This window comes from Oncorhynchus kisutch, linkage group LG3, assembly GCF_002021735.2.
Source record: "Oncorhynchus kisutch isolate 150728-3 linkage group LG3, Okis_V2, whole genome shotgun sequence".
Taxonomy (NCBI): domain Eukaryota; kingdom Metazoa; phylum Chordata; class Actinopteri; order Salmoniformes; family Salmonidae; genus Oncorhynchus; species Oncorhynchus kisutch.
The window spans coordinates 40,355,916-40,375,618 of record NC_034176.2 but is presented as its reverse complement, the minus strand read 5'-3'; the positions used below and the strand labels follow the sequence as shown (position 1 = coordinate 40,375,618).

Below are 19,703 nucleotides of genomic sequence, written 5' to 3'. Positions count from 1 at the left end.
TTATCCTAGGAGGAGGTAATTGATTGGTCAGTAGCAGGGAAAGAGGTCACTGATTGGCCATGAAAGCAGAAGTGCAGTTCAGTCACTGACCAGAAGTCAGCATGTAACAGTGATGATTCCGTAGGGTCGAGCGAGACTGAGAAAGAGGGAGAGATTAGGTAGGCGATTGAAGGGAAGAGACAGACAGAGCTAGAAACAGTTGGAGGAAGGGAGCGACTGAGAGGAAGAGAGACAGAGTAGGTTAGATTCAGAGGGAGGAAGAAGGTGTATTGTGGTCAAGTACATATTGTGTTGAATTGAAAGACAGGGTGGAGGGCCACTATTTAGACATAACGTTGACCTGAGATTGACCCTTCACAATAAATAACCTCTTCTCTCCTCTACATGTCTACTTGTTCATCGTTCATTGTTTTACCCATTGAATCATAAAGGGATGTATTTTTGTTCTCTAACGTCTGAACGTAACTAGGGAAGTGCTCTGGGTAAAAATGTCACAGTTGGCCTCTTGGGCTCTGTCGCAGCCGGCCACGACCGGGAGACCCATGGGGCGGCGCACAATTGGCCCAGCGTCGTCTGGGTTAAGGGAGGGTTTGACTGGCAGGGATGTCCTTGTCTAGCGACTCCTGTGGCGGGCCGGGCGCAATGTACGCTGACACGGTCGCCAGGTGTTTCCTCTGACACATTGGAGTGGCTGACTACCGGGTTAAGCAGGCGTTGTGTCAAGAAGCAGTGCGGCTTGGCTGGGTTGTGTTTCGGAGGACGCACGGCTCTCGACCTTCTCCAGTTGTTCGTACGGGAGTTGCAGCGATGGGACAAGACTAACTACCAATTAGCATATTAAATTGGTGAGAAAAAATATATATAAATAATAACCTCCCCAAATTAAAAATAAATAAATAAAGTAACGAAATAAAGTGTCCCAGTTACTGTTGCTAATACCCAATAGTCATTTTAGAATGTTTAAGGTCAGGGTTAATAATTCAGTAATAGGTTTGACTTGTTGGAGTTATATCTCCATTATATCCCATGGTTGGGGATGATGTGACCCAACCAGGAAAATCTCTGGGGCCTAGTTATGCCTCGGAGTTGTTCCTGAAAGGCTTCCCTCTGCAAGGGTTCCACTGCATAGCTTTCACCTATCCAGTCAATGTCAGATCAGTGAGGTGGGAGGGGAGGGGAGGAGGCATGGCCATTATGTAACCCAGGCCAGACAGAGGCCTGAGGAGAAGGTCTGTGGCAGCAGTCAGTGTGTGAGAGAGTTGGGGTTTGGTAAAGGGGAAGGGATGTGAAAGCTGCTAAAACATTCACACACACAGTGAGAGGCAAACACATGACGTCCTTGTTGGAGCATTCCTCGATTATTGCTTAAAGATGTAGCTTTCGCTCTCTCTCTCTCCCTCACTCTCCATCTCTTTCTCTCCATCTCTCTCATTGTTAAGGCATCCTGAGTGTGAGAAAGGGAAGGGGAAACCATCATTATCAACATTTCAGAATCAAACATGGCTAATATTCTGATATTGATGAGTGTGTGTGCTGGGAATATATGCATGGTTATTCAGTATTATAGAATATGCTTTGGCCAAGCTCTGTGTTCCGATGGGAATCGGACTGGCCGGGATGTATTCTCTGTTACACACACATACACCCACACTGTTCTGCTTCGGGATGGCCACATTCCCCGGAGCATGACATAGAGGAAGAAAAGAAAACGGAGGAATAAAAAGTGAAAGAGAGAAGGGATTTAAAGAGAAGCTGAGACGTTATGTAAAAATGATACATGTACACACTCAAGAGTTTGAGCTGAACTAATTTGTCAGTTGCAGAGCTCTCTCTCTCTCGCTCTCCTTTCTCACATACTGTTTCCGTATGTGTTTGTGCCTCTGTGAAATGGCTTGTTCCTCTCATCCACTCATCCCTTCTTTTCTCTCTTTCTCTCTGTAGGTGGAGGAGGGAAGCGGAAAGGGAGGAGTAAGAAATGGAAGGAGATCCTTCGCTTCCCCCACATCAGCCAGTGCACTGAGCTGGGCAACAGCATCGGTATATTACTGTTGGTGTGTGTTTTTCGTTTTACTATCCTAGTCGGGACCAGAAGTCCCCACAAGGATAGTAAAACAAACGGCTGTGTGTGGGTGCAAGTATTACATGTGTGTCACGCTGCTGCTGTGCGGTTCATGTATTGTAAGTGTTTGTAAACGTGCCTGGGTCTTTCCAAATGTGTGTGTTATTTCTACAGATAGGCCCTGATACTAGTTTGTGTGTGTTTCTGGCAGATCGGGACTACATGAGCCTGTGTGAGAAGCAGCCCATCGGCAGACTGCTGTTCCGCCTGTACTGTGAGACCAGACCTGAATTGCTGCGATGCATCCACCTACTGGACGCCATGGTAACACACACACACACGCACACACTTCTAAATGCATCACTTGGATTAAACAGTCATCCAAACAGCACTAATCATGTTCAGTTGACTGAGAGATTACAATCAAATTGAGTAGTGATTATAATAGCAGCCTCCTCCCTTTACTCTGTCTAGACACAGTGTCCCAGATTACAGGTTTTAGATGTGAAAATGCCTCTAATCGTCAGAGAAGAAACACTCCGAATCAAATGCCAATAGTAACCAGAAGCCAATAGTAACCAGAAGCCAATAGTAACCAGAAGCCAATAGTAACCCCCGAACCGTCTGCCCCGTTTTCTTGTGTCTAGACGGAATGCCTCGCACATGACACATTTAAGTATTTTGAGTAAAGCCCAAAATATCACCGTAGGCATGTGACTGGACAGAATGAGAGGATTGTTTCTGGTCAGACCCCCTCCCGTTTTCACCCCTTCCCACCAACCTAAAAATGACCATCACACTCTGAGGGAAACTACCCTCGCCACATATGTGCACCAACAAGAATGGGTCAGCTGCAGATGCATTTTTGGAGAAAGATCTGAGGGTAATTGAAGATTTTATGAGAGCGAACCTGTTGAAATAATGAAATTAGATATCTAGCTTCCATCACCCAAATACTCTTGTTGGGCCATTTGGAAAGTTGCTAAATTGATGGACGGGTAGGATCAATGTCCAAAGGAAAGTTTGTGTGTTGTAGTTTTTGTGAGTGTGTCCATGTGCTTCTAATGTATAAACGAGGGTGTTAGTGAGGGAAAAGAGCACAGTAGCTAGAGAGAGAGAGGGAGAGATGTAACAGCAGAAGGAATGCGCCTGGGGGTCCCTGTGTTTCCTCTGACGTCAGTGCAGGAGGGAGGGGTGTATGTGTGATTGCTGCCCAATTTTGACTTGCTATTGTTGGCAAGATACTGCATTGTAAGACACAAATGCACGCACACACACACAGAATAAGCCACCCAATTGTTAGCCGAAGGGGTTAGCCGAAGGGAAATGGAGACGCCCCGTTGGCCTTTTGGCAGACTTTTTATTTATTTATCTATTTTTATTTAACCTTTATTTAACTAGGAAAGTCTTACACACACAGGCCAGAGAAACAGATCTAATGGCAGAAGTATGGCCTTTTCACCCAACGCCTTTCTTTCTCTGTCTGTCTGTGTCTCAGAGCAGAGTAGACCACTATAGTAGAGAAACTCTAGGTGTGTGTGTCGGGGGGGATCTGGTGACGCTGGTCTGACACACTGTGACACTAAAAGACCTCAAGGAATCCTGCCGTGTTGACTGTGGTTGCCAGGCAACATAGGGTCACATATGGGGTCCCAGGCAGCGTGTGTGTCAGAGAGAGAGAGAGTGTCTGTTAATAACAGATTGTGGGTTAAAGAGGTGTTTGTGTGTTTCAGGTCAGGTGGGCTAGTGGAGAGAACATGATTTGATCCTAGCAGAACTCAGCTAGGCGACACACGTCTGTACGCAAGGAGTGCGAGGGACAGACCTTCCTCAAAATAGTAAAAAGAAAGTCAAAGATAAATCAAGAAATCTGTAATCAATTTCGATGTTTTTAGTCACGCAATTTTACATCTACCTAAAATGTTTGGAGCAGTGTTTCTCAAGTGAAGAAATTGCATGAAAGCTGGTAGTCTCTCGTTGAATGACAACAAACACTTCATCCACTTGTCACCCCAGCCACAAAGTCAAAATTGGCTATATTGTAAAAATCTATGTTGTGTACTCAAACAAGCCTAAAAAAAAAACAGACAAACACCAAAACGAACAAAAACGTCACAAGCTTTCATCATAATATATGCGCAAACTGTTTTGACTGGGAAGCGTGCGACAGGCTAAATCAAATCAAATTCTATTGGTCACATACACATATTTAGCAGGTGTTATTGCAGGTGTAGTGGAATGCTAATGGGGATAGAGAGGTGAGAGAATGATCAGGGAGTGAAGGATTAACAGGCTATGCCACGACCCCTGGCAATGCTGTACCGCTCCGTGCTCTCTCACTCCTGGCTGATAAATACTGTAGCTGCTAAGGATATAGATAATGACTGATCATTTTAACTCAAGGCAGTCCACACTATGCTGGTCTAGTCGCATATGCTGCATGTTTCCACAACACTGGTAGCCACACAATAATGTCATTCAAAACATGATCTCGTCCATACATTGCCCCTGATAATGGAATAGTATTGTATGTCCAGTCGCACCTGGGTCGAAATAGTATGTGTTTTCTTTCAAATACTAGATTTGCATACCCAGGATGCCAGTTGGATTGCGGTTTGCACTTTTGGGACTATTCCATTGGTTGAATTATGCTGGGCAATATATTACGATAGTGCATTAAGCAAATCTTATTCGGCGCTATTGTTATATTATGATGTACTGTGTGTATAAGTGTATAATGACGCAGTGTTCTTTAGGATGACTATGAGCTGGCGCCTGATGAGAAACGGAAAAGCAGAGGAGGTGAAATTATTGGGAAGTTCCTCACTAAACAGGTGAGTGAAGTCTCTGTGGGAGGATTGATGAATGTCGATGGGTGAAACAACTGTTGGAGCAATATAACATGTTTGTTGGTCAAATTGTATTTGTCACATGCTTCGTCAGCAACAGGTGTAGACTAACAGTGAAATGATTACTTACATGCCTTTCCCAATACAGAGAGAACATTTAAAAAGTAATAGAAACATAATAACACAAGGAATAAATCCACAATGAGTAACGATAACTTGGCTATATGCACGGGGTACCAGTACCGAGTCGCTGTGAAGGGGTACGAGGTAATTGAGGTAGATACAGTGGGGCAAAAAAGTATTTAGTCAGCCACCAATTGTGCAAGTTCTCCCACTTAAAAAGATGAGAGAGGCCTGTAATTTTCATCAACTATGACAGACAAAATTAGAAAGTGGTCAGTGGTCTTGTATGTCTTCCATTTCCTAATAATTGCTCCCACAGTTGATTTCTTCAAACCAAGCTGCTTACCTATTGCAGATTCAGTCTTCCCAGCCTGGTGCAGGTCTACAATTTTGTTTCTGGTGTCCTTTGACAGCTCTTTGGTCTTGGAGTTTGGAGTGTGACTGTTTGAGGTTGTGGACAGGTGTCTTTTATACTGATAACAAGTTCAAACAGGTGCCATTAATACAGGTAACGAGTGGAGGACAGAGGAGCCTCTTAAAGAAGAAGTTACAGGTCTGTAAGAACCAGAAATCTTGCTTGTTTGTAGGTGACCAAATACTTATTTTCCACCATAATTTGCAAATAAATTGATAAAAAATTTTACAATGTGATTTTCTGGATTTTTTTCCCCTCATTTTGTCTGTCATAGTTGAAGTGTACCTATGATGAAAATTACAGGCCTCTCTCATCTGTTTAAGTGGGAGAACTTGCACAATTGGTGGCTGACTAAATACTTTTTTCCCCCACTGTATGTGTCAGAGCAAGGCCCTAGATATTGTCAAAGACTCCAGCCACCCTAGTCATAGACTGTTCTCTCTGCTACCGCACGGCAAGCGGTACCGGAGTGCCAAGTCTAGGTCCAAGAAGCTTCTAAACAGCTTCTACCCCCAAGCCATAACACTCCTGAACATCTTATCTAATGGCTACCCAGACTATTCGCATTGCACCCCCCCCCCCTTGATTTAAAAGAGTTAGTGAAAATGGGGGGTTCAATGCAGATAGTTTGGGTACTATTTAGCAGTCTTATGGCTTGGGGGTAGGAGATGTTCGGGTTCCTGTTGGTTCCAAACTTGGTGCATCGGCACCGCTTGCCATGCGGTAGCAGAGAGAACAATGTATGACTTGGGTGGCTGGAGTCTTTGACCATTTTTAGGTCCTTCCTCTGACACCGCCTGGTATAGAGGTCCTGGATGGCAGAGAGGTTAACCCCCAGTAAAGTACTGGGCCATACACACTACCCTCTGTAGCGCCTTGCGGTCGGCTGCCAAGCAGTTACCATACCTGGCGGTGATACAGCCAGTCAAGATGCTTTACAGCTGTAGAACTTTTTGAGGAGCTGAGGGCCCGTGCCAAATCTTTTCAGCTTCTTGAGGGGGAAGAGGTATTGTCTTGCCTTCTTCACGACTGTGTTGGTGTGTGTGTGTGTGTGTGTGTGTGTGTGTGTACCATGTTAATTCCTTAGTGATGTGGATAAAGAGGAACTTGAAGCTCTCGACCTGCTCCACTACAGCCCAGTCAATATATTTGGGGGCGTGCTCGGGCCCTCCGTTTCTTATAGTCCACGATCAGCCCCTTTGTCTTGCTGACATTGAGGGAGAGGTTGCGGTCCTGGCAACACACTTCCAGGTCACTGACCTCTTTGACCTCATCGTCGTCAGTGATCAGGCCTACCACACTAATTCCTGTGTCTGTGTGACTGTGACTGTGTGTGTGACTGTGTGCGTGTGCCTGTGTAGTCGTCAGAGTGTGTGGAGGCAGCAGAGAGCCTTGCTGAGCAGTGTAGAGAGAACCTGGAACTTCACCCCTGCAAGGAGATCTTCAGTGACTGTCGCAAGTAAGGGAATCTTTCTTTGGTCTCTCTCCTTTTTGTCAACTATGATATTCTTGTGAAGAAACAGCTTGACCTTAGCTTATCGCTAGCCTCGTCCCGTACCCCATGTGCTGAAGCCAACTCTCCTATCATTTCTATCAAGTTGCTGCCATTTCGAAGCGTCAAACGTGACTTTCATTAGCACACTGGTAACAGTGGGAGAAAGGAAGTGGTTGGTGTAGCAGGTGTATATGCAATGTGTGCAAGAGACTGGGGATGAGGTTGCATAAGACAATGAAGGAACACGGAGAGGAGTTGGCTAAAGCGCAAACACACTGGACCATCAGCTGGCTTCCCTCTTACTGCAACTGAAGCTGTTGTCTGTCGCCTCAGGGCTTTAACCTTTTTGTTTGTTGTCTGTTCTTCAGGGCTCTCCATGACTACCTGAGACGAGCTCCCTTCTCTGACTACCAAAACAGCATGTACTTTGACCGTTTCCTACAGTGGAAGATGCTGGAGAGGTAATGTGCTGCTTAAACTAAATCTAACAGAAACGGTTGTTTTTAGTGATTATTGAATGGCACGGTGCTAGCTTGGGGGGCCACGGGTGCGACCGGCGTAGGGACCACGCAACGATGACGTCGCCTACCACAAAGCAAAGTAAAAGCTTTCTTTAAAGCTGAGAGCCGCGATAGGCACAACAGCGTCACCGTCCATCCCAGGCACTTTTGTTATTTTTACGAGGAAATGAGCATCCAGCATGGTGGTAAACAAAATCCCAGTACATGTAATGTTGTTCTATCACGTGTGCAATGATTTCTGAGAAGAAAACTGTCTGTCGCTATACCCCCTTGAGGGGCCCGCTGGCCTGGGACAGGAAGCAATTCGAGGGAAAAACAGATTCTAAAGCGCATTCTGCTGCGAGCGGTTGCATGTGACAGAGGGAAGAATCTAAAGATACCTTACTAGGAAGGTTTGCTAATATGACTAGGGCTGTGCCTTTGGCCTCTGGACCGCAAAAGAAAGTTGATGTGGAAACTAAATGGAACAGGAGAGAAATGCTGGTTTCAATGGCATCTTGACGAAGTCTTGACAAAATCATTCCCATTTCTAAGTTTGGATTTTGGCCACCTTTTTTGAATCAATAGGCTATGAAGTAAAACATCCATATTGCAAACAACGAAGTACCTGTTTTCAACATGCAGACTGCCCTACAGCTCAGCTGGTTGGCCAAATAAGTTGAGAAATAAAGTTGAGAAATAAATAAGGTAGCTGGGATTCTCTATCAGTGGACATCAACACTCTGTGATTACCCGCGATTCCATGTAGAAATGTTGTGCATTGACTGGGCTTCATAAGAACATGTTTGAGGAGCTGCGAGTGTGAGCTGTCGCTGCGTGCTCAAACTAGGCTCTATATGCGGTAGAGAGCTCTGTTACCCGACCCGGGCCCGGGTTAGGACCGGGCAGGGTATCACTAAATTGATCACTAACAAAAAAAACATTTTGCTGACCTATTTGCTCGTGCTCTGCTACGCAATAGAGTCATATCTGACTAAGATCACAACATGGTGTCAGAAGCGCTTCAACCTCGTCAAATATAAGACGGGAGATAATAATATCCGTTGACGGCTGAACTGCGGTCTCAGCAGAGCGGCCCAAGTGGAGCCGTTGCTATGGATACTCACAGACTTGGAGCCACCATGAGCAGAACATGTGCAGAGTGAGCAGGGAGTGAGTGATGGACAGAGAGAAGCAGCTAATGGATTTACTACTGGAGGAAGTTTGCTTCTCATTCCGGGCCGGGCCTTAAATTTGTCAGAAGCGATCGGGCCTGGGTAGGGTAGGGGCCTATGGGTAGGCTTTAAATTGATGCCCGTACAGGGCTCTAGTATGCGGTGCGCGTCTCATAAAATAAGATGCATGACAAACGAATGAAATTACACACGCTCCAATTTAGTTATGCTAATTAACCAATAGCTAGACCGGTAACCGTGACAGGTAAAAAACATGTTTTGCAGACTAACTGTTAACGACCCTAGTGATGATGCCTAATTTGCGTTTATCATAGGCCATATCAGCTATGAATTTAATTGATTTGGTCAGAAGGGCCCCACGAGAGCACCCCGCCCCCTATGTGCAGAGACTCTCTAGCTCTGTGCCTGGTACTATGTTATTTACTGTGAGATGTGTTTTCAGACAGCCAATAACTAAAGACACGTTTCGACAGTACCGAGTACTGGGGAAGGGAGGATTCGGAGAGGTGAGGCACAATTTTCCATTTAGAGAATTATTAGAGAATTGTGTGTGTGAGATGAACTGGCCTATGATATAGTACTTTGTGTTCTCTCAGGTGTGTGCGTGCCAGGTGCGAGCCACAGGGAAGATGTATGCCTGCAAGAAGCTGGAGAAGAAGAGAATTAAGAAGAGGAAAGGAGAGTCCATGGCCCTTAATGAGAAACAAATACTAGAGAAGGTCAACAGCAGATTTGTTGTGAGTCTCTTCCTATTATTTGGATACATGACCACGCAATACATGTCCACACACTTTCACTTTATTCTCTCTCTCTCGTCAGTCTCTCTCTCTCGTCAGTCTCTCTCTTTCGTCAGTCTCTCTCTCGTCAGTCTCTCTCTTTCGTCAGTCTCTCTCTCTCTCTCTCTCTCTCTCTCTCTCTCTCTCTCTCTCTCTCTCTCTCTCATCAGTCTATCTCTTTCATCAGTCTCTCTCTCTCTCTTGTCAGTCTCTCTCTCTCCTTCTCTCTCGTCAGTCTCTCGCTCTCGTCAGTCTCTCTCTCTCTCATCAGTCTCTCTCTCTCTCATCAGTCTCTCTCTCTCTCATCAGTCTCTCTCTCTCTCATCAGTCTCTCTTTCATCAGTCTCTCTCTCTCTCTTGTCAGTCTCTCTCTCTCCTTCTCTCTCGTCAGTCTCTCGCTCTCGTCAGTCTCTCACTCTCGTCAGTCTATCTCTCTCTCATCAGTCTCTCTCTCTCATCAGTCTCTCTTTCATCAGTCTCTCTCTCTCTCTTGTCAGTCTCTCGCTCTCCTTCTCTCTCGTCAGTCTCTCGCTCTCATCAGTCTCTCGCTCTCGTCAGTCTCTCTCTCTCATCAGTCTCTCTCTCTCATCAGTCTCTCTCTCTCTCATCAGTCTCTCTCTCTCTCTCTCTCATCAGTCTCTCTTTCTCTCTCTCTCTCGTCAGTCTCTTTCTCTCTCTCTCTCTCTCTCGTCAGTCTCTCTCGTCAGTCGCTCGCTCTCTCTCTCAACAGTCTCTCTCTTGCTCTCTCGATCGTCAATCTCTCGATCGTCAATCTCTCGATCGCCAATCGCTCTCTCTGTCTCTCTCATATCAATCTCTCTCTCATCAATCTCTATAGGTGAGTTTAGCATATGCCTATGAGACCAAAGATGCTCTGTGTCTGGTGCTGACCTTAATGAATGGAGGGGATCTGAAGTTCCACATCTACAGCATGGGGACTCCAGGCTTTGAGAAGGACAGGGTCCAGTTCTATGCTGCCCAGATCTGCTGTGGCCTGGACCACCTACACCAGGAATCGATCGTCTACAGGTGGCAGCTTGTTATCATAGCAGTTTCCCTTAACACAGATCTAGGTTCACATTGCAACAGATCTAGGATCAGATGGGGGCAACTACCTACTCCTACATTTAGAAAAATTAGCAGTGGATTCTTCTGATTGTCATTCACTATACAAATGTCTCCCGAGATCACATGATGTCATCACATGATGTATTGGTTTTAGTCCCAATGTCCAATGCCCCAAATGAACTTTTTTCTCTTTCTTCAGGGATTTAAAACCAGAGAATATTCTATTAGATGATAATGGTGAGTTGCCTCTAGCCTAACTACTGGGATTAGGACATTTGAACTCCGAGGCTCTCTGTTAAATAGGACTGATCTTTGACCCCTGACCTCTCTGCCCCTGTGCCATAGGACACATCCGGATCTCAGATCTGGGCCTGGCCATCAAAGTACCTGAAGGGGACCCCATACGAGGCAGAGTGGGAACAGTGGGTTACATGGGTAAGCCACCTTACCTTCATATGTTATTACCACACATTAAAATTAATTTCTCATTTCTAATGCATCGGAATACAAAACCTGACACATTTTTTACCATACGAAAATATTATCGTTAAACCTGTTGTACTGTGCTGTGTGTGTAGCTCCGGAGGTGATCAACAACGAGCGCTATGGGATGAGTCCAGACTGGTGGGGGCTGGGATGTCTCATCTACGAGATGACCGCCGGACGCTCACCCTTCCGCGCACGCAAAGAACGAGTGAAGAGGGAAGAAGTGGAGAAGAGGGTGCAGGAGGGAGAGGAGGAGTACAGCGACAAGTTTACAGAGGACACCCAGGCCATCTGTAGAGTGGTGAGAGACCATTGATTGATTGACAAGACGTAGGCTTAGTTAGTGTCATCAGGAACTGCACGCTGTATTTGGTAGTCACCCTGAGTAGCTGAGCTCATGATATTTGAAAATGACTGACTGTACATTCTATCATCTCTCCCCCACTATTCTCTCTCTCTCCTCATCTCGCTCTCTCCCGCCCCCGTCTCGCTCTCTCCCGCCCCCGTCTCACTCTCCCGCCCCCGTCTCACTCTCTCCCGCCCTCGTCTCACTCTCTCCCGCCCCCTGTTATGCTCTCTCCCGCCCCCGTCTCGCTCTCTCCCGCCCCCTGTTACGCTCTCTCCCGCCCCCCGTTTCGCTCTCTCCCGCCCCCCGTCTCGCTCTCTCCCGCCCCCCGTCTCGCTCTCTCCCGCCCCCCGTCTCGCTCTCTCCCGCCCCCCGTCTCGCTCTCTCCCGCCCCCTGTTACGCTCTCTCCCGCCCCCGTTTCGCTCTCTCCCGCCCCCTGTTACGCTCTCTCACGCCCCGTTTCGCTCTCTCCCGCCCCCCGTCTCGCTCTCTCCCGCCCCCCGTCTCGCTCTCTCCCGCCCCCCGTCTCGCTCTCTCCCGCCCCCCCATTCGCTCTCTCCCGCCCCCCGTTTCGCTCTCTCCCGCCCCCGTTTCGCTCTCTCCCGCCCCCCGTTTCGCTCTCTCCCGCCCCCCGTTTCGCTCTCTCCCGCCCCCCGTTACGCTCTCTCCCGCCCCCGTTTCGCTCTCTCCCGCCCCCCGTCTCGCTCTCTCCCGCCCCCCGTCTCGCTCTCTCCTGCCCCGCACGTTTCGCTCTCTCTCTTCCACCCTGTCTCGCTCCCTCTCTCCCGCCCTGTCTCGCTCTCTCTGGTCTCGCTCTCTCTCTCTCTCTCTCTCTCCCCGGTCTCGCTCTCTCTCTCACCCGGTCTCGCTCTCCCTCTCTCTCTCATCCGGTCTCGCTCTTGCTCTCTCTCTCCCGCCCCGTCCGGCTCTCGCTCTCTCCTGCCACCCCCCGTCTCGCGCTCGCCCCCGTCGCTCTCTCCCCCCCCTCTTTCTCTCCCCCCCTCTCTCCAGCTGTTGACCAAAGATCCTAAGCAGAGGCTGGGCTGTACAACGGACGGGTCAACAGGGGTGAAGGCTCACTGCTTCTTCAGGAACATCAACTTTAAGAGACTAGAGGCAGGCATCCAGGAGCCCTCCTTTGTACCTGATGTAAGTAGAGGAGGAGGAGGGTGGCAACTCTTGTCCTGCTTCAGCTCTAGAAACAACACCAGGAAGTGTTGTAATATTGGAACCAACCAACTGTTCCAATTGTTTCAATCCGTTGCATTCATGAATGGGTGAATATGTTATTTAGACCAGGGATCATGACCTCTACTCCAAATAAAGACTCTCATACTTCTTCCTCTTCTGCCTCTTTCCCGTTGTGCGTTTCTTCTCTCTCTCAGCCCCGGGCGGTGTACTGTAAGGATGTGTTGGACATTGAGCAGTTCTCTACAGTCAAGGGAGTAAATCTGGACCAAACCGACAACGACTTCTACTTCAAATTCTCTACAGGCTGCGTGTCCATCCCATGGCAGCACGAGGTGGGTGAACTAACTGGGACGTCTTTCCCTCTCCTCTGGCCTCTTCTGAGAGGTAGTCTGCAAGGTAACCTGAAAGACTGAATAATTGGTGGTCTTGTCAGTCAGTGGCAGTCAAATACTGTCCTTACACGATCTCTCTGTTTCTCTGTCTCTGTGTGTATAGATGATAGACACAGAGTGTTTCAGTGATCTGAATGTGTTCGGGCCCCAGGCGACCAGAACCCCAGATCTGGACTGGAACACACCCCCCGAGCCTCCCCGACGCAGCCTGCTGGACAGGATCTTCAGGAGACATGTGAGGACACAAACACACACACCAACATACTCAGTCTCACACAGAGTTTACACTGCACAGTTACATCCACACACTGATACTGAGATAACACAATCTCCCTTTCTCTCTCTCTCCACCCTACAGCACCCTGAGGTGTCCATCGCCAACAGTCGCGTGTCTTCCTGCAGTGTGAACTCAGTGGACTCCATGTCAAACTCTGCCCCCTAGTGGCCATGGCTCTGTGTGGCACCACACACAGACAGGAGGAGCTGGAAGGATCTTCCCACTGCTGATTGGTTTACACCTGGCCTGACCAGCTGTCAGTCTTCCGGAGGCACCCAACCCAAGCCCATGGTCAGTCTAGGGGAAATGCTGACCATGACCCGGACCTGAGACCCATGGGGAATTATTGGAGGGACGTTTCAATAACGCAAAGACGTTTTGAAAACAATGCTCAGAGACTTCACTTACCTTCAGGATCGCTGGAGTAGAGAAGAGCCACTGACTGTGTTGATGAATAAGAAAAAACTAGCTAATTCAGGGGATCCACTGTCTGAGAAAGACCACAGGAAATACAAGATGGGGTTTTTGTTGCTGTTTATTTTTTATTTTTAAAGAAATCAAATTATTTGCATAAATTCACATTCACACTCAAATGCACTCTCTGTTCATTTATTCCTCTCCCCCCACCCCCCTCTCTCTTTTTGTCTCTTTCTCCTTTTCACCTCCCTCTCCCCTAATCACTTATAAACGTACATGCAACCAACAACATCACCAACCTCAAGACACAATGTGCATATTGCCTTGTATACCCTCAGGCCAAAGATATAGTTCAGTTATGTATTTGTGTTATTGTTGCCATATCTGTTTTGGAGGAGGAAGGGTGGATTTGCCTGGTCTTTATTCAATCACATATTAAACTTGAGGCAGCAGCTATGCTACACCTAAGTCACAATCAAACATGTGTTTGCATACAACAGGCTGCCCCCCCCCCCCCACGCACACACACAACTGTGCTATTAGAATTGTAACCACAATACTTGTCTTGTTTTCTGCACTTTTCCCAAAGAGTGCACCACCTTGAGAAAAAGTAGATTTGTCAAACCAGTAAGCCACCATTTATACACCAATTAAGATGTTTTTACAGTAAAGATGTTATTGTTTTACCTCAGACATTAAAGTAATATTACTGTGATGTAAATGTTGTAATCTCCATTGAGCCAGTGCTGTTTTGTGTTTGTGTTGCCATCACGACCATGGGTGCATCTCAATAGTCTCAACAGGGAAGTTTTCTCTCCTCCTTTTCTTCAGCTGCACTGATCCTAAAGGAAAGGTGAGGAATCCTGGAAGACATATGACCTTTTTCTACAGGAAAGGAGCTTTAACCAATCCAGTGCGGATAAAGGAGAGGAAGCCGTGTTAGACTATTGAGGTTCCGGGGCTCTGGTAGAGGAATTGGTAAAGGGACCACATGTCACCTCACAATGGGAAGCCTTCCAACACACTCGAACCACAGGGAAGAACAGCTCTGGTTTTAGAATTTGATGTCTTATTTTAAGGAAGACTAAATATTTACAGAAAACAATTGAACTTACACATTTAGTCTTGGCCAGTTATTATTTTATTCGTAAATCATTTCACAAATTGAAAATCAGAAGTGCCTCCTCTTTAGCCTGATCTTCTAGATGACTCGCACACAAATGTTTGCACTTTGTTTCTCTCATGATCGATTTGTTTCTTTATGACACACACACACACTGTATTTGGCTGGTGGTGGAGGCTGGAGAGTGAGGAGAGAGAGAGAGAGGATAAGGAGGATGAAAAGGAGAGAACGAGGGAGGATCTCTTCCTGCTATTGTTGTACATTACAGTGCTGAGTGTACAGAATGTAAAGCCAAACCCACTGTGCTCTGCAGCTCCGAATAAATAAACCCTGTGCTGCCTTAGCATCTCTGTACCATCTGTGTCTGATGTCTGTCTGTGTAGCAAATACAAGAGTCGGGGCATTCTCATACGGATGGATCGATACAAGAGTAATTCGTTTCATAATAACATTTCCACAAGATTATTGATACCATTTTCACTTTATGGGCCGGTTTTATAGTCCCAGATAATAGTAATCCAAAAGCAGGCCAAATTCAGTATAAATACATTTGAACGGTTGATTGAAAGGAACGATTTTGCTATGAGTTGAATTTGTCTAAAATTATACCAGTCTCCAGTGGTAGCTAGCATTACAAGGCTCGCTATCGAGACCTAGTTAGCCCACACTGCAAGACTTAAGATAACTTGGTTAGCTTGTTGGAAAGCAAGCTAGCCATGCTAGTTAGCAGTTCTACCTGCACATACTGTAGCATTGCTAGCGCTCTCCTCTTGTTTAGTTTAACCTACATTCACTCATTTGTATTAAATAAACCGGCAAAGTTTAGGTTGATGGCTTTAAGGTTGTGGGAGGATAACAGCCCGAAGTCTAACTAACCCAAGATAGGCCACAGCCTGTTGTTTCCAATGGGAGCATAGTGGGCAGAACAAGCGAGAAGATAGGCAGAGCCAAGCACGAGCTAGCGAGAGCCTATTGGCGTGTCCTAGCATGTATTTGCAAATGTTCTGTTAGTGAACGCCTACTCTGTGAAGTGTGTGTGACATAACTAAATTCAGCCTTGCACTCCTAAACAATGCAATTTTTAAAACTTTGGCAAGTCTAAAGTTGACTAAACTTACTCCACTCTGTTCATAACAGATGTTAGATTTGGAAACAGAAAACTGTACTGAGATCAAGTGCTTCATCGATGAGAAAATTAGCAGAATGTAGGCCAAAATCTTCTCCCACTGCAGTCCACTGGGCTTCCTCTCACCACCATATTTGGTAGTGAGTGGAAATGCCAACCGGATGCTTCACATTTGACATCCGGTGTAATCCGGTGTCTCATTGATCTGTGCCGTGCTCTCTCTTGGTAGCTATGAGCTAGCCTCCTCCCATTGTAAGCCACCGGGCGCACATGTTGTTTTTTATGACAGGCGCTACTACACTAGCAGGCCCTGTTTTTTACAATGGCCATCCCAGGACGAGCCAGGCCATGCACTCAAAACCCCACGTTCTTGCATTTGCAGCTCCTGGATTGCGGGGAAGGATTCGGGCCGAGCTTAAGGAGGCTCAAACGTACCTCCATCTCTGACCCCCCTCTCACCTCTGAGCCACCAGCCAAGGCTGAGGTCCAGTTCCCCACAACCGAGCCCAGCTGGGGCAAGATTATGGATAGTCTCAATTCCTTTCCCTCACTGTCTTGACGAATTGACAATGGGATTAATCCCTCGACTTCACGGATGCGATCGAAGGTGGGGACAACAGTATCCCTCCCTCTCAAGCCCTGAGAGGGGAAGGGAGGGGGGAGATTCCCCAAATCAAATCAAATCAAAATGTATTGGTCACATACACATGGTTAGCAGATGTTAATGCGAGTGTAGTGAAATGCTTGTGCTTCTAGTTCCGACCATGCAGTAATATCTAACAAGTAATCTAACAATTTCACAACAACTACCTTATACACACACACAAGTGTAAAGGAATTAATAAGAATATGTACATATAAATATATGGATGAGCGATGACCGAACAGCATAGGCAAGATGCAGTAGATGGTATAGAGTACAGTATATACATATGAGATGAGTAATTTAGGGTATGTAAACATTATATAAAGTGGCATTGTTTAAAGTGACTAGTGATACATTTATTACATCCAATTTTTTATTATTAAAGTGGCTAGAGATTTGAGTCAGTATGTCGGCAGCAGCCACTCGATGTTAGTGATGGCTGTTTAACAGTCTGATGGCCTTGAGATAGAAGCTGTTTTTCAGTCTCTCGGTCCCAGCTTTGATGCACCTGTACTGACCTCGCCTTCTGGATGATAGTGGGGTGAACAGGCAGTGGCTTGGGTGGTGTAGGTGTCCTGGAGGGCAGGTAGCTTGCCCCCGGGGATGCGTTGTGCAGACCTCACTACCCTTTGGAGAGCGGTTGTGGGCGGAGCAGTTGCCATACCAGGCGGTGATACGGCCTGACAGGATGCTCTCGATTGTGCATCTGTAGAAGTTTGTGAGTGTTTTAGGTGACAAGCCAAATTTCTTGCTGTTGAATATGTTGAAAACATATTTCAAAAATGCAGGCGCGACACAAAACGCAGAAATAAAAATATAAATCATGCCTTACCTTTGACGAGCTTCTTCTGTTGGTACTCCGATATGTCCCATAAACATCACAAATGGTCATTTTCGGTCGATATATATCCAAAATGTACATTTATTTGGCGCGTTTGATCCAGAAAAACACCGGTTCCAACTTGCGCAACGTGACTACAAAATATCTCAAAAGTTACCTGTAAACTTTGCCAAAACATTTTAAACTACTTTTGTAATACAACTTTAGCTATTTTTTAAATGTAAATAATCACTAAAATTGAAGACGGGATGATCTGTGTTCAATACAGGAAGAAAACAAACTGACGCTACCTTTCTGGTCACGTGCCTCTAACAAACAGTAAACTTGAAGTGAGCCTCGTTTTGAACAGGGTTACTTCTTCATTACACAAAGGAAAAACCTCAACCAATTTCTAAAGACTGGTGACATCCAGTGGAAGCGGTAGGAACTGCAAGAAGGTCCCTTAGACATCTGGATTCCCAATGAAAGCCCATTGAAAAGAGAGTGACCTCAAAAAGATAATTCTGAATGGTTTTTCCTCTGGGTTTCACCTGCTACATAAGTTCTGTTATACTCACAGACATGATTCAAACAGGTTTAGAAACATCAGAGTGTTTTCCATCCAAATCTATATGCATATCTTATCATCTGGGGATGAGTAGCAGGCAGTTGAATTTGGGCATGCATTTCATCCGGACGGGAAAATACTGCCCCCTGTCACCAAGAAGTTTTAAAACAGTGTCCAATGAAGGGCCAGAAGTATACCGAATGGTGTCGTCTGCGTAGAGGTGGATCAGAGAATCACCAGCATTGATGTATACAGAGAAGAGAGTCGGCCCGAGAACAGAACCCTGTGGCACCCCCATAGAGACTGCCAGAGATCCGGACAACAGGCCCTCCGATTTGACACAATGAACTCTATCAGAGAAGTAGTTGGTAAACCAGGCGAGGCAATCATTTGAGAAACCAAGACTGTTGAGTCTGCCAATAAGAATGTGGTGATTGATAAAGTCGAAAGCCTTGGCCAGGTCGATGAATACGGCTGCACAGTAATGTCTCTTATTGATGACGGTTATGATATCATTTAGGACCTTGAGCGTTGCTGAGGTGCGACCATGACCAGCTCGGAAACCAGATTACATAGTGGAGAAGGTACGGTGAGATTTGAAATGGTCGGTGATCTGTTTGTTAACTTGGCTTTCGAGGACCTTAGAAAGGCAGGGTAGGATAGATATAGGTCTGTAGCAGTTTGGGTCTAGAATGTCTCCCCCTTTGAAGAGGGGGATGACCGCTGCAGCTTTCCAATCTTTGGGAATCTCAGAAAGAGAGGTTGAACAGGCTAGTGATAGGGGTTGCAACAATTTTGGCAGATCATTTTAGAAAGAGAGGGTCCAGATTGTCTAGCCCGGCTGATTTGTAGGGGTCCAGATTTTGCAGCTCGGGCGAGTTGCTGTGGGGAGTGCAGGGCTGTTGACCGGGGTAGGGGTAGCCAGGTGGAAAGCATGGCCAGCCGTAGAGAAATGCTTATTGAAATGTTCAATTATGGTGGATTTATCGGTGGTGACAAGTGTTTCCTAGCCTCAGTGCAGTGGGGAGCTGGGAGGAGGTGCTCTTATTCTCCATAGACTTTACAGTGTCCCAGAACTTTTTTGAGTTTGTGCTACAGGATACAAATTTCTGCTTGAAAAAGCTAGCCTTAGCTTTCCTAACTGCCTGTGTATGTTGGTTCCGAACATCCCTGAAAAGTTTCATATCACGGGGGCTATTCGATGCTACTGCAGAATGCCACAGGATGTTTTTGTGTTGGTCAAGGGCAGTCAGGTCTGGAGAGAACCAAGGGCTCCTGGTTCTACATTTTTTGAAAGGGGCATGCTTATTTAAGATGGTGAGGAAGGCACTTTTCAAGAATGACCAGGCATCCTTTACTAAAGGGATGAGGTCAATATCCTTCCAGGATACCCGGGCCAGGTCGATTAGAAGGCCTGCTCGCTGAAGTGATTTAGGGAGCGTTTGACAGTGATGAGTGGTGGTCGTTTGACCACGGACCCATTACGGATGCAGGCAATGAGGCAGTGATCGCTGAGATCTTGGTTGAAAACAGCAGAGGTATATTTGGAGGGCATATGGTGTCACATATGGCGTTCAGGGCACAGCTGGGGGCAGAAGGTGGCTTATAGCAAGCGGCAACGGTGAGAGACTTGTTTCTGGAAAGGTGGATTTTTATAATTAGAAGCTCGAATTGTTTGGGTACAGACCTGGATAGTAAGACAGAACTCTGCAGGCTATCTCTGCAGTAGATTGCAACTCCCTTTGGCAGTTCTATCTTGTCGGATGTTATAGTGTTATAGTTAGGGATGGACATTTCAGGGTTTTTGGTTGTCTTCCTGAGCCAGGATT

At 46.5% G+C, this 19,703-nt stretch overlaps 1 protein-coding gene across 2 annotated transcripts in view; it reads left to right on the top strand.

Annotated features, from left to right (window-relative positions):
• Nucleotides 1-15,069, top strand: part of LOC109882842 (G protein-coupled receptor kinase 5-like) — an 88,665-nt gene extending 73,596 nt beyond the window's left edge. The window contains exons 2-16 of one of the 2 annotated variants that reach the window (XR_004205674.1): nt 1,942-2,037; nt 2,271-2,383; nt 4,816-4,893; nt 6,808-6,905; nt 7,310-7,402; nt 9,080-9,143; nt 9,234-9,374; nt 10,252-10,442; nt 10,681-10,718; nt 10,827-10,916; nt 11,060-11,268; nt 12,326-12,463; nt 12,700-12,901; nt 13,001-13,132; nt 13,256-15,069. Coding sequence is in view for 1 of the 2 variants with exons in the window: in XM_031806051.1 (XP_031661911.1) it covers nt 1,942-2,037; nt 2,271-2,383; nt 4,816-4,893; nt 6,808-6,905; nt 7,310-7,402; nt 9,080-9,143; nt 9,234-9,374; nt 10,252-10,442; nt 10,681-10,718; nt 10,827-10,916; nt 11,060-11,268; nt 12,326-12,463; nt 12,700-12,837; nt 13,001-13,132; nt 13,256-13,339 (1,703 nt within the window). In the remaining variant the exon portion in view is untranslated. The remainder of the gene's footprint in view (nt 1-1,941; nt 2,038-2,270; nt 2,384-4,815; nt 4,894-6,807; nt 6,906-7,309; nt 7,403-9,079; nt 9,144-9,233; nt 9,375-10,251; nt 10,443-10,680; nt 10,719-10,826; nt 10,917-11,059; nt 11,269-12,325; nt 12,464-12,699; nt 12,902-13,000; nt 13,133-13,255) is intronic. The other variant, XM_031806051.1, reaches the window with a different exon arrangement.
• Nucleotides 15,070-19,703: the final 4,634 nt, after the last annotated feature.